The following is a 14,860-nucleotide window of genomic DNA, read 5'->3' as shown; positions in this document are numbered from 1 at the left end:
TGCGTGGGAGCTGCAGCTGGGTCGGTGAGAGGAGGTGTCCTCTTGAGAGTCTTTGGGGACCACTATGAGGGGTATGGGTTTTATCCTGGAGCTGGCGGGTGCCATGGAGTGCTCTACACTAGGGAGTTGTGTGGCCAGTTTTGTGTGTTGGAAGGATTGTTGCAACAGACAGGACTCTCTCAGTTTGTATATGGCAGAAAACCCAACTCAAAGTGGCTAAAGAACGAAACAGAATTCTTTGGTGCATTGGACTGAAAGGTCCAGGGTGTCTGGCTTCAGGTAAGGCTTGATCCAACATGCAGATGGTGTCAATAAACTGTTTTGTCCTTCTCTCAGCTCTTTTGACCTGGTTCTGTGTCGTGGTCAGATGAGGGGACTTGCTCCAACCTGCGTTCTCTGGGTCAAGGCCAGTGGGAAAGAGCGCCTGTTTCATTCTGCATTCCTGGTACTCTCTCATTGGCTCTAACTGGGCTGTGCCCGTCCCTGACTGTGTTCCTGTGAGTGCATCATGCCAGTTGGCTTTGGCCTGGGATACCTGCTCCATCCTGGGGCTGAAATATAAGGCCTGAGAATGGTGGCAGGGGCTGGCTGTCCCGGAGGGAAGGCTGAGTCTTGTTTGGCCGGAAGGATGAATGGATGCAGAGGAGTAAAACGGCGGCATCTGGGGCAGTCACTGCAGAAGGGCAGGGGTCGGGTCGGGATGGAAGAGGCCAGGGCAGGGCCTGTGGGGCGCCAAGATGGCCGTCCTGGTGAGAGCGTCCCCCAGCCGCCCCAAGGGCAGGACGCAGAATGCAGACTGCCGAGGGTGGTCCTCGGTCCAGCATCTTGGTTCCTTCCTCTTTGTTCTTGACCCCAACACAGTGTTGGGGCCTTTGCTTCACTCCTAGTCCCGGAATCATGTTATTGTTCTGCGGTCATTTGCACGGGTGAGGCTGTGCTGTGGGCTTCCCTCCCAGCTTCCTCTCTCTCTCTGGTTGCTCGCTGTGTCCTCGAGGCTGGCAGTGCTTCTGGGAGAGTCCTGAGGCCCCTTCTGGGTCCCGGGGCCATTTCTGTTGTTGAACCCAGTTCACATCCTTCCCTGTAGAATGGGCTGTCCCCTCCTTGGGCCGCCACCATACCCTGCACGTGCCCCTGCCAAAGCATCTGTTTATCCCTCTTCCCTGCAGCTTTATTTTTATTTCACAAGGAACATAACACAGTCTGGTGGCAAAGCCTCCCTCTATCTCTTCCTTACTCTCAGTCACTCGTCCCTTCTGGAGGCAATGCTACTCTTGTCATTTTGGAGCGTGCCCTTTCATCCCTCTCTGTGTGTGAATTTAGATATACACACATGTAAATACACAGTGTTGAGTCTTCTGGCTGTATTTTTTACATAAATATCATGCTGTATTGTTTTAAAAGCCTTTTTAAAAAAGCAACACCATGGAATGTTTTTCACTGAATTAATTGTACATTGGGTCCTTAAGGGACTTCTCTGTGCCAGGTGCTATGTAGGCTGTTGGGGTGGACGTGACCAGGACACATCCTTGCCTTGTTGACTGCCTGAAGACTCTCATGGCTTGAGGGCAGGTCCTCCTGGGTCACGTGTTCAACCCTTTAGAGCCCCTGGACCAGGCTTTGTTAGATCAGCAGGCTGTAATGCCCAAGACTTGCAGCTGCCCGAGCAGGACAGAATTTTAGCTGCGAGCTCTCGATGTGGGGTCAGCAGTGCCTGTTGACCTCCTTTGGATTTGGCATTATTGAAATGCTCACACATTTATTTTAGCCTCTAAACTTATTTCATCATGAGAGATGGGATGAGACCTCGTGCCCCAGCAGAACAAACCTCATAAATCAACACTCAAGCTGAGGGATCCTGATGGTTTGGGCAGCAGTAACGGGGCTTTGTTGTTCCTCTGGTCTTGTCAGCAGAGTACAGAAAAACTCATCTTCTGCTTAGAAATGACAGTGAGTTAATTGCACCTAAGTACACAGAGCTGCGTGACAAGGCCAAAATCCAGTCCTCAGTAAAAACAAACTAGATCTGCCACTTGAAAGGTTAAGAGGCTCTCTCTTTTCAGATTTGCTCCATGAATTGCTGAAAGTCATCTCACTCTTTTCTCACATCCGGGTCAGGAGGAGCGTGGCTGGTTCTGGGGCTGTCAGCTTGTGCTGCATGACACCTGGGTCGGATGTTGTCATCAGCCAGCTTGTAAATTTGAGAAACTTGGAAATTGAATTTGGAGTTCGGAACTTCCCGAGAAGGGCCAGACCTGTCATTTCAAGGCCTTTGCATGCGTGATATGCCGGAAACAGCTCCCCCCGTGGAGTTAGGACCTGTAGCCCTACCGATCACCTTACCTTTGGGTGTCAGAAGAGATTGCCCAGCAACCTCCCCCAGCCGTTGAGTCTGGTGACGTTCTTATTCTTATTTGGATCTCATTTGGATCTTATTTTAACTCCATGGAGCTGTGAGATCATTACACGAAGTACAACTTCATTTATTTTTAGAAGAACTGCTCTGTTAAGACCTTAGTGGCTGGTGAATTTAATTATTCTGATAAGTTATGACTTCTGTGAAGAAACGATTCCTCTTAGCACAGATGGAAGTTGGTAAATTCATAGAAAGTGTTCATTTCCCTGGTGGCGGCCTGGAAAATGTCATTTAACAGAGATGTCTTCGAGTTGCTACTTAAACACAGTGGTTAGCAATCCCGATGCCTCTTCCCTGGCTGAGGGGAGGAGCCGGTGGATTCGGTCGGAGGTGCGCGCTGGGGCGGGGGTACACCCTGGGGCGGGGGCGCGCTGGGGCGGGGGCGCGCCTTTCTTTCTTCTGCTTGATTCTTCCTGGCAGCTCTGAAGACCCCTCAGTTCCTTTGAGTAGGATCAATTTTAAATAGAAATGGGTATGGCTTGAGAAGGGCTGGCTAAGTGTCCAAAATTGAGGCTTTCCTGCCATTTTTAAGTTCTTTTAGATGTGAGGAATGGTTTTTGTTGGATTTTTCTCTTTGATCTCGGTTCAGATGGGGCCTGCTGAAATTTCTCCCCCTGCTCTTTTGTTCTTTATAAAAACCAGGTAGTGTATACATGGCGTAGAAAGTCCCCATAGGTGGCAAAGCCTCTCTGCTGTGGTGAAATGACACACTTAGAAAAATGTCAGAAGATGGAGCCATTATCTTTGCGGCCTCCGAAGACCTGCAGCTTACCCCCGTTAGGCTTTTATGTCCTCGCCGGACCACCCGCAGCCAGGCCCCCAGGGAGCTTCTGGTGCCCCGTCTTTGCAGGGGGTGCGTCATGACCCCCATCTTGCCCTGGTCCCCTCTGGAGCAAGAAGCCGATAAGTCTTTGTGTTTCTAATTTATTCTTTCCCTTAAGGTAACCTTGCTCTTTGAACCAGCATGCTTTCAAAGTTGTTTTTCTATGAATGTCAAAAGGAAAAAAAAAAGAAGCTGCCTACAATCCTTTTTTTGGAAAGAGCCTGGGTGTAAATAAATAAATAAATGAAACCATACAAACAGAATGATTTAAAAAATAAAAAATCAAAGATGGAACCTTTGCATCTGGCCGGAGGTATAAAATGGCAAGCCCTTTATGAGAGGCTTTCAAGTGGTATTTGATTCTCTTTCCTCCTTTTTATGTTTTTTGTAATTTTGGATCAGGAGAGGTTATTTTTTTTCTTTTAAAACCTTGCCCAGTCTTTGGGAAAGGGACAGGCTCTGGAAACCCTCACGTATCCAGCACCACTAGAAGCTGCGTTTATTAAAGCCCTGCTGTGGGCCACGATTGTTCTGTGCTGATCGCATTTAGTTTTCATGATCTCCCTGAGATTCTATTCCACAGATGGAAACTGAGGCACAGCTTAGTAGCTTGCCCAAGATCACATGCTCATCAGTGGCCGAGCTGGGATCTGAAACCAGCAGCCTGGTACCAGGGTTCTAAGCCCTTCCTCATGCCGCTCCTCAAATATATTTAAAGACCTACTGTGTGCAGGAGCTGAGTTAGCACTGGCAGGGGAAGGGAGTTCCAGGAAAATGATAGTTATAGGGTTGTGTGACACAAGCTGGGCAGAGGGAACCCTGGGGTGGGAGGGAGTTCCCAGGAGGGCTTCCTGGAGGAGGTGGCCAGTAAGCTGAGGCTTAAAGATGTAGGATTTAGCAGGGCACGGTGATGTGGAAGATACTGACATTAATAAAGCAAATGTATTTCACAGGGCCTAACTTATACCATAGTGGGGCCACAGCCCTTAATTTTTAGAAGGGCCAAAGCCCTTTAGTTTAAGGTATAGCCTAACTTTTTAGAATTACACATAGAAATGCTAAGCTTGGGAAAAACAGAAAACTTTCCCAGAACTAAAGTCTCTGTTGTAGATTAAAAAAAATTGTAACACAGCAAAAATGTTTGCTCTAAGGGCAGATGCCCTTGGTGCAGCTAAACCTAATGATGGGAAAGTATGTGAGCTAAAGACTTCAAGGTTGATGGTTGGGGGATGTTCCACATCTTGTCTTCAGCTGTTTCTTTGAGTTTCTTGGGGAACTGAGTGTTGCCGTGACGATTATCTCATCGTTCTTTTTGTAACCACCTGTGTTCCTTTTCTGTAACTTTCTTGCCTGGACGATGAAAACTGAGAGAAAAGCTCATTCGGGGTTATTTCCTAGGAATTCTTCCCTCTTGAAGGAATTGCCTGGGATTAACCCCTTCTGGGCCTCTCACTGCTCTGGAGAAATGGGCTTTGAGTAACCCTTTGCGTCTCCATCACCCTGGGAGAGGTGACACGGTGAGGTGTAGGACCAGGTAGAACGGGGTTGGGTCCTGACTACAGGCTCACTGGTGGTGTGAGTCAGGCAGCTTCACACCTAACAGAGTAGGCCCAGCCACTCCCTCATAGACTTGTTAGAAGACGAAGTGAATGCACATCGTAGGTGCTCAGGAAACGTTAGTGGCCTGCTTCCCCTTCCCATGGACAGTTAGACATGTAGGTTGGACATGTGCTATGGTCCGAGCTTGCACACTGGTGACCCTGGCTGGCGCACAGAGTGTATTCGCTCACGTTTATAATTTGGGTGATTCCACACAAACCCCTGCAATTTCCAGCTTTTCTAAAACTCAGAAGACCTGGCGACTGCAGCCTGTACTTTCCAACCCTGCCGTCCTGGGCTTAGTGAGGAGCGGCCGTCCCCAAAGAGAGAGTGTGGCAAGGGGATGGTCCCGCATGTCCCTCTCTTCTTACCTGGTCCCATCCTCTTGCTTGCCCTCCAGGCACTGGGAGAGGTGATCCCTGGCAGTGGTGGGTCCGCCTTGGCATCTATTCCCTTGTGGCTGGTTGTCGGGTTTGGTATGGACAAGGGCATTCATCTCAGAACAGTGTAGACACTTAGGAAAACGGGCGAGAGATGGTCAGTCTTTCCCAGTTAATTGCTGATCTCAGAGAATCGAACCCTGGGCTCTTGGAGCGCTCAGACCATCGCACACACTGGACAAGCACAGCTCTCCCTGGCCAGCCGATCCTCCTCTGGGACGCAAGACAGCTGGCATTTCGCATCTTTGAACTGTTTGTCTTTCTGGCACATGGACCTTTACTTTAAAAACCAGAACATTCCTGGGATGAACTGAACGCCACTAAACTGGCAGGATTAGGTTCTAAGGGGGAAGAAGCCATAGGCTCAAGAGAAGCCCCTCTTTCCCCAAATCAGACTGATCCTGTGAGGGTGATAATCAGATTTAGACTGAAAGCTCCACAGTAAAGGGGCTGTGTCCTTTGGAGCACCCAGGTTGGGAAAAAGAGCAAGGCCCAGTGGGACATCTGTCGAAGCCCCCTGTGGGTCAGCATCAGTGGCCTCCAGGTTGGGGCTTCCAGAAGTGCTGACTCTGGTCTGTCACCCACATGCTTTGCACAGAATGCCAAAGGCCCTTCTGATTCTTGCCATCAAGGCCTGTTTCAATTGCTGCCTCTTCCAGGGAGCCCTCCATGGTTCCTCCTGGAGTGAGGGACCTGCCCTCCTCTCCGTCATGCATTCCTCAGCTTGTACCGCTCTGGGAGCCTTGCCCCAGAGCTGTGAACCCTCTTGGGTGCAGGCTGTGCGTCCGGGACCCTGTGCCGAGCACCCACTATCTCCCTCATCCCTCAGAACACCCCTGCGAGGTAGGTACTACTGCCACCCTATGGTACAGACAGGGAAACTGAGGCTCAGCAAGGTGCAGGGGCTTGCCTGAGGCCACATGCCAGCAAGTGTCCAAATGAGATTTGAACCGTGGCTCTGTGGCCACAGGCCTGTGCTCATATGGTCACTGTGTGGTCTGCTGGGCTGCACCCCCTCCTGGTCCTTGGGGTCTTTGTTACCCTCATGACATTGTGCTTAACAAGCCCCTTCAGATTGCGGGGCTGGGTGGGTTTTGTGAGAGCATTTCTCATTTATTAAGGTCATGAAATCCCTGGCCCTGTTTAGTGTTATCTTTGATGTTCAAGGGCAGTGTGGAAATTTCTCTGTTTTTATGTGACCCACTTTCTATGCTTTGAAAACACCACTGCCTTCCTCCTCCCCCTCTGTGTTTTTGAAATCAGGTGAGCAGTCCTGCTCCTCCCCAGCTGCTCTGCCACGTGTCCCATGTCCAGGTAAGCAGATGGTGTGCTCGGGTCGTTGTAAGGACTCACCTGCCTAGCACACCTGTGCCATGAAGCCCACCTGTATGGCCTTCTGCTTGTGTGAAACCTGGGTCTTTGTCCCTCCCTGGTGTTCAGCATGACTACTGCAGATGGCCTTGACCAGAAGGGACCTCCCTGGCTCCTCTGTCTTCCTTCTGTGATGTCAGCCTGGGAAGTAGGCCTTCGGAGTCCACAGTGTTCTCCGGACTCCCAGTCCACCAGGGCTCTTGCGGGTGTGAGGATTTCTGTGAAAAATCACCTCTTCATCCTTCCTTTTCTGCCTTTTAAGACTCTTTGCTGGTTAAAATACTCTTTGTAACTATTTATGTAATAAAAGTAATTGCTGAGATTTGGTCTCTTTTCTAAACTGGCCTGGGTGACCTGTGGGGGACCTTCAGTTGTCCCCATAGCGGGGTCCACAGCCAGGTCCTGAGAGGCCACTGTGGGCCAGGCCCCAGGCGGGGGCTGGACGTTGTTTGTTTCATTCAGCCCCTCCCCAGTCCCTGACATTTTTGCGATATCATCCCTGTGTTGATCTGTTTCTGTTACTTGTAACGAAATGCCTGGAACTGGGTGATTCATAAGAAAATGAAGTTTATTGCTTACAGTTTTGGAGAAAGTCCAGGAAACACTTATGGTGAGGGTCTTCTTTTGTGGTGGCTTTTCAGGAATGCAGGGGTCTCATGTCAGAAAATAGTGTAGCAGAGAGAGAGAGCTCCTCATGTGCTGTCCTTTTAAAGCCCTCAGAACCACGCCCAAGACCACCATTAAACCATCAACTTAATCACCTCTTCAAGGCCCACGTTTCAATGACCATAATAGGATTTCCCACCCTCAGCCATTACAGTGGGGATTAAATATGGGGGGACATTCAATCCAAGGCAACCCTCAAATGCCATGTGAGGAAACAGGCTCTAGAGAGGTTAATGGGACTTGCCTGGGGTCCCACAGCCAGCAAGGGTGGGGCCACTGTGGCCTGCCTGCCATTGTATCACACCCCCTTGCTACTCTATCACCTGCCACTGAAGAGACTGAGTACCCACAATTGGAAGTAAGTGTTAAAGGTTTGAGGTGATTGCAGTATTGAAAGAGGAAATAGGGGCCGGCCCGTGGCTCACTCAGGAGAGTGTGGTGCTGATAACACCAAGGCCACGGGTTTGGATCCCTATATAGGGATGGCCGGTTAGCTCACTTGGGAGAGTGTGGTGCTGACAACACCAAGTCAAGGGTGAAGATCCCCTTACTGGTCATCTTTAAAAAAAAAAAGAAAGAAAGAAAGAAAGAAAGAGGAAATAGGATTTTAGCTCTAAATACATTTCATTGAGGAAAAGCCGCTCTGGGCAAACTGTCCTGGGCACTTGTCACTGGAGATCGCCAAATGGAGAAGGCTGGTTTTGTGGTGTGTGGTCAGGAACTGCTACCCAGTGGTTCTCAACCAGGACTGTAAGAAGCAGCAGGTGCCCCAGCCCCACCGTGCACTTACTGACTCTGAATCTTGGTGCAGCTGGGCCTGAAAGCCACAGTTACTGACCGTGGAAGAAACACGATGTTAAAGAGGTGATGGTGGTAACCCCTGGTGTCTGCGGGGCTGGTTCCTCCCTGGTGGACGTCGCCTGAAGGCCTGGAGGGTCTCCCTGGTGTGGGTTGGTGAGGGATCCTTTCTGTTGCCCTGGATCCCAGCTCTCTGGTCCCTGCGACTATTCAGCACTCTCTCTGCCCCAGTGATAGCCACACTTCGTGCTCTCTGGACAGGAGGTCATGGTGCTCGCAGTTTGAAGCCTCTGATTCTCTCTGTTGGATTCTGTTGTGTGATCTTGTGGCCCTGGCCCTGGGTGATACTTTCCATGTTTCTGTCCCATGAATGTGGCCATGGGCAACACACCACTGTAAATATGGGTGCGCCCGTGCATGTGTCGGGAGGGGTGTCAGCACCTCGAGTCCACGGCTCAGGTCACAGGTCTCCAGGGTTGGGGGCAGGGGGAGTACCCGGCCTTCTCAGACTCTGTCGCTGTGGTTCAAGCTTTGTCTGCCTCAGCTGCCTTGGGAAGATCTGGAAGCATCTGGAAGCTCTGGGGTCTTAGTCATGTGTTCCACAGAGCAAAGTGAGGTGAGAATTACAGAATGTATTCTTGCTCCAGAACAATTTTCCTTGGACTCTTTCTGGGCCACAGCCATTTAGGAATGTTTGTTAAATGCTGAAACTGCAGGAGTTTATTTTTCTCTGCTTCCATGGCCAGCATGTGAGGCCGCGGTCCTGCGCTTACTCTCACCTGTTTTCTCCCTCTCTTGGCAGTGAGTGACCTGCAGGAAGAAGGCAAGAACGCCATCAACTTGCCGATGTCCCCCGCCCTGCTGGATATTCACCCCGAAGACACCCAGCTAGGTACTGTGGGTTCCTCCAACACCTGTCACGAGACGGTCGCGTTTCCGAGGCATTACGTTGGTCTTGGGAGGCTGATGAGATCCTGTAGTTCTGGCCTTCGATCAGACACCACGCTAGGCAGCATCGAGGGTCCAGGTTCTTAGCTCAAGGTCATGTTTAGAAAAGTCCATAGGGAAAAGCATGTCGTTCCTTGTAGGTTTCTGCCTCAGTCCTCAAAATAAGTTTTATTCTTATTTACGTTGAGTGAGGATTAGGAGACAACTGACGTTGTAAAGACAGTTTGTTGTACTCAGGGTTCCAAGAGGAGGGGCCACACCACACCACACAGGGCCACACGGAGCACAGCACACCACACCACGTGGGGCCACACAGAGCATGCCACATCATGTGGGGCCACACAGCACACCACGCCATGTGGGGGCCACACAGAGCATGCCACATCATGTGGGGCCACATAGCACACCACACCACGTGGGGCCACACAGAGCATGCCACTTCATGTGGGGCCACAGAGCATGCCACATCATGTGGGGCCACACAGAGCATGCCACATCATGTGGGGCCACACAGCACACCACACTATGTGGGGGCCACACAGAGCATGCCACGCCGTGTGGGAGCCACGTGGGCATGCCACACCATGTGAGGGCTGCAGGGGGTGCACATTGCCATGTGGGGCTGCACGGGAAAGTGGGGGGGGGCAGGAGGCAGGAGTGTGGTTTTCTCAGAAGGAATAGGAGAGGCAGTGTGAGCAGGTCAGGATTTGCTGGCTTGAGTAATTTCCATGGGTTTTGGGGCATAGTGGCTGTCCTGGGTTGTCTGGTACCTGGCCCCAGGATGATTAGGGCTGAGGAATACTGGCTTGGAGGGTTAGAGCCCTGTGAGAGCACAATAAAAGACGTGGCTGGGGCCTGGGCTCTGGATTGGTTTACACATGAAAGGGTTGCTCTCTGGGGAATTGTTTGCTGTCTCTGGGAATTAGCTAGCCCTGGAGGGGCAGTCTCTTCAGGGTCAGCAGGGCTCAAGGATGTCAAAGCATCAGAAAATACAGAAGATAAAAAACAGGGTTAATATACTTCCCGTCTCTGCAGCCAGAGCTGCCCTGAGTCCTGGTGCTTGCTGGGTGGAACCTGCCACGTGGCAAAGGCCCTGCAGTCACTGCCCAGCAGTAATGAGGAGGCCCAGATACAGTTTCCTTAAAGTGTGCTTTGGGATCCGACCGATCTGGAAGGGTATCGTGGAACATTCTGCTTATTTCCAAACCCAGCTTCAAAGGGAAGTCCTGGTTGTTCCTCTTTTGTGGTTTCCACGATGAGTCCATGCCAGCAAGAGCTTGTGGAGCTGCGGCCACCTGCAGCCAAGGCTGGCGGGACTCCCGAGCCTGCTGGGGTCAACAGTGGGTTCTCACTTTCCTCCCCAGGGCACTTGGGAGCAAAGGTTCCAGAGACCCCCCCAGACCTACTAAAGGGCAGTACATGGTCCAGGCATCTGTTTTAAATATGCTCCTGGTAACTCTGGGGCCCTCTGAAGTCTGGGAACCTCTCCCCACTAGGCTTTCTGACAGCCCTTCACAGACTGGGGGTCATGGCAAGTGGCAGCGGGGTCAGGGCTTGATGTGCAGGATCCTGGGCCAATGAGAGCCGTAGGTCACCAATGCTGACATTTGACAAGGGTTGACAGTGTGAGGGCCTGAGCTCCCAGACAAGCTTGTCCCCGTCCTTCATATGGAGTGAGCGCCTCCTCCGAGGTGGGCCCCTACCCCATGAGATGCTGCTCCCTGGTCTATGCAGAGCCTCCGAGCTGGCCTCCTGTCACTGTCACCACAGCGCTGGGAGATCTCAGGGGGCCTGCAGCCAGACACCGTGCCACACGCAGCCGCCTGCTGGGGCATACCAGCCCTCCCTCTAGGCCCCCTGTCTTCCTCCAGGTGGCATCAGGAATAAAATCTGGCCCACGGAGAAGGGCAAACCAGAGCCGCGTCTGAGAAGGTGTTTGGTGACACAAAGGCTCTATCCTTCACTCTTCACAGGTGCTGACTGGCACCCTCATCTTCGGGTCAGTGCCAGGCTCCTCACTGGGGACACTCTGACTGAGGCTAGGCCCCCTCAAGGAGCCCCCAGTCCTGGGGACAACAGAGCAGGCGCTGTGAGCCCCTGTCCAGTCTGAGAGGTGCTGCAGGCTCGGATGTGGGTTCGGTCTTCAGCAGGCAGAGGGAGTTCCGGAGGGCTGCACACGAGCTGAGCCGCCCATCCTGCTTCTCAGCGTGAGGAGTGGGGGCAGCGGTGGGGATCTAGGTCTCTGTGCAGGTTTTCAGCAATGACCGAAGGGGTATCCCAGAATTGGGCTTTCTGAAGGCCAGGTTTGGGTGGCCTGCTTCCTTTCCGTCTGTCCTGCCCTCCCCAGCACAAACCTTATCGACTCCTGGCAGGCCTCGAGCCATCGCTGGGATGGTCCTTGCTCTCCTGAGAGGGATGGTCCAGAGGGGCTCTCAGACTTGGGTCACACAGTCACACTGAGGTGTTTCCAGGTGTTAACAGAAGCAAAAGGGCCTGGAAGGACAGGAGCTGGCAGGCAGAAGAGTTGTCTTGGAGGATTTGATGTTGGGCTCAAGGAAGGCTCTGGAGCTGAGATCTGAAGCATGAAGGAGAGGCAGAGTGAGGAACGTGTGTCAGACAGAGGGAGCAGCATGTGCCAAGGCCCTGTGGCAGGCGGTCGCAAGGCTTGCTGAAGGGCTGGAGCAGAGAGTGCTGGGAGATCTGGGGAAGTGAGGCTGGAGGGGCCCTTGGAGGCCACGTGGAGAAGGCCACATGGAGAAGGCCACACGGGAAAGCCATGTGGAAGACGCAGGCCTTGGTCCCAGGCATAGTGGAGCTGCTGAGGGCCTTGGCAGGGGTGTCACTGGGGTTTCTCGTGTACTCCCTGCATGTTACCTGGAGCGTGCCTCTGAAGCACTGACCTGCACAACACTAAAAATACTTCCCCCACTTAAATTTAAACACTTGCCCCTGTGAAGTTTGCATCGCATACATGTCAGTGGCAAAGCCAGTTTCACACAAAGCCGTGTTCATTCTACCTACAAGGACTGCGTCCCCAGCCCCATGGGAACCTGTTTGGGGCCTGGGATGCTGGTCTGTGCTGCTTCTGGCCACCTCCACCCGCATGTCCAGCCTGCAGCCCCTATTATGCTCTGGTTCCCTTTCACTAAAGAGGGAGGTTCGGTATGGTAGCTCCCAGGGAGTGGGCGCTGGGCCCTGCCAGTCTCTGTCTCTGCCCAGGTTCCAGAGCTGGACAGCGTGGGCAGCCAGGGGCTCCTGCCCTCCTCCCCTGCTTATGGCCAGGGCGCCTTCACGCCCTCTTGCCTCCATGGTTGTTTCCTTCCTCATCGTGTCTGCCTCTCCATAGGGTGCCTCCCCTGTGCCCGCTTCGTCCCGGCCTCCGTGGCACTCTCCTCCGCAACATGCCCCGCTGGCTCATGATGTCTATGAGGTCCGGGCCAGACGCGGAGGGAACACAAAGGAATGAACAGAAAGAGAACAGAGGATGAACCCACTTTGTTCTGAAATGTCATCTTTTCTTTTTTTTGCTATTGCTTTCTAATTTTGTTTTGTACATACTATTTTGCATACTGATTTTTTTCCACTTAATGTAGCAAACATTTTCCATCTGGTTATAACCATCCCAACGCCTCCCGTGTATTTATTAATAGTAGCTTCAGGGAACCACCTGGTGCATGAAGCTTTCCCACGTATCAGATTCCAGGCAGGGGACGCTTCTCAGGCCTTGTGCATGCCACCTTGTGCATCATTTCTCCCCCAAAATGGGAGTGTTTTGGACTTGCTGCTGGTGGAGTTGGTGAGGGTGAGCCTGGCGTGATGATGGAATGTGACTTCATCCCCTTGTGGAAGGACCCCCCTGTCCCCCGCACCCTCCCCTCTCATGAGCACTGACCGTGACTCTCTTTTGTCCCTGGCAGAGGAGAATGAGGAGCGTACTATGATAGACCCCACCTCCAAGGAAGACCCCAAGTTCAAGGAGCTGGTCAAGGTAAGGAGGTTTGTCTTGGCTGGAGTTTCTGTTAGGGTGAGGCCTTGGCTTTGGGGTCCAGGGCTATCCCAGGCTCCTGGAAGGGACCTTAATGCTGTGTTAAGAGTGGATGGGTGTGTTGGGTGAGGAGGTTGACCTGGACCTGGGCAGGAGGAACTCACAGCGCTGAGTGCCTACCACGTGCCTGGCTCGGCCCGGCATCTTAAAACCACTCTCTTAAACTCTGTACTGGACAGAGCTGTGCAGGAGGGATTTTAGGATTTGCAATGAGCAGCTGGAATAAACCATCACAGAACCTTACAGATGCGGTTGGAACTCCTCCTGGAGACTAATGGAGGTTTGGATTCAGAGGTAGCTCTGAAAAGCTGGTATGTACGATCACTCTGGCCTCTCCTGCTGAGGAACCGCCTGATGTCAGGCACACCTGAGCTGCCACGGCACTTCTGGAAGTGGCTGCATCATTCCCCAAGTCACAGAACCAGCAAGGGGAAGACGAGCTCTGTGCTTTCTTGGAGATGCAGTGGTGGCTCTTCTGCAGCCTGGCTCCTGCCTGGCGGTGAGGCTTTATTTGTAGTGTTTGTCCGTGTCCGAGCATGGATTGCAGTTTTGATTGCTTGGATCTAAACCACAACAGGCTTCATAAAGTAATCCCCAGAGGAGCAGTGGCTGTGAGCTCTGTCAGCGTCCTGACCCTGCGAGATCCAGTGCCACTCCGGAGCAGGCAGCCGTGACAAATACTTCACTTCTGCACTCCATAGCCAGCTTGGGTGACCCGGGGGCTTTGAAAATGCTGTGTGTGACATTGTGTGCCAGAGACAGACATTTTCTATTAAAAGTGCTTTTAAAAAACTTTCTCCACCTTCACCACCACTGTTGGACCCGACGCCGTGCTGCGAAACTGCGTTTTCACAAGGGCTGATTTAGGATAAATAAAACCGTTTCCAAGTTAACACTTAGATTGAAAATGTCAGTTTTAGGGCCCACCCAAAGTTGTTGATTCTTAACCATTTAAATTACCTAGTTTATTTTATTAAAAAAAATTTTCCCCCTCAATATTCACTTTGTTATTCCGAAGAGGAGAACGTTGGCGAGGAATTAACTTTGTCTTTTAGCCAACAAAATGTTATCCACAGGGGATGTTTAAGCAAAAGATGTATGAGAATCGTCAGGGTTCCCCAGAGAAACAGAACCAATAGTATATATATATATATACACATATGCCTAGAAAGACATTTATTATAAGATATTGGATCACATGATTACGGAGGCTGAGAGGTCCCATGTTCTGCCATCTGCAGCTGGAGACCCAGGAGAGCTGCTGCTGTCGTTGGGTGGCCTAGGAGCTGGAGAGCCCGTGGGATAGAGTCTATTCTGAGTCTGAGGCCCTGAGAATCAGAAGCACTGAGGGCAGGAGAAAACCCATGTGCCGCTCAAGCAGTCCCGGGCAGAGAGAGGAATCCACCCTTTCTCCACTTTTTCTTCTATTCAAGGGATGGGATGATGCCCACCCACCTTGGGGAGGGCCCTCTGCTCTACCCAGTACACCAATTCAAATGCGAATTTCTTCTGGGATATTATCACAGACAGATCTAGAATTAATGTTTAACCAGCTATCTGGGCACCCCATAGCCCAGTCAATTTGGCACATGAAGTTAACTATTGTACACACCTGTCTGAATTTTTCCTCTTCAACATTGGAGCAGTGTTCGAGTCTGCAAGCTCTGTTCACAAGCGATTTCTCCTTGAAAGAACTGTGAGTGGAGCTGGTGTCACCTTGCTTTCATGGGGGTCTCAGAGAGGTGAAGCACCTCCCC

General features: G+C 51.8%; 1 protein-coding gene across 2 annotated transcripts in view; it reads left to right on the top strand.

Moving 5' to 3' along the window:
- The window catches only part of PARVB (parvin beta), a 102,910-nt gene that overhangs the window by 42,859 nt on the left and 45,191 nt on the right, over positions 1-14,860 (top strand). For both annotated transcript variants that reach the window (XM_063076385.1, XM_063076386.1), the window contains 2 exons: positions 8,913-9,002; positions 12,976-13,046. In XM_063076385.1, the coding sequence (XP_062932455.1) occupies positions 8,913-9,002; positions 12,976-13,046 (161 nt within the window). The remainder of the gene's footprint in view (positions 1-8,912; positions 9,003-12,975; positions 13,047-14,860) is intronic.

Source organism: Cynocephalus volans, chromosome 12 (assembly GCF_027409185.1).
Source record: "Cynocephalus volans isolate mCynVol1 chromosome 12, mCynVol1.pri, whole genome shotgun sequence".
Taxonomy (NCBI): Eukaryota; Metazoa; Chordata; class Mammalia; order Dermoptera; family Cynocephalidae; genus Cynocephalus; species Cynocephalus volans.
This window is presented reverse-complemented; position numbering and strand designations above follow the sequence as displayed.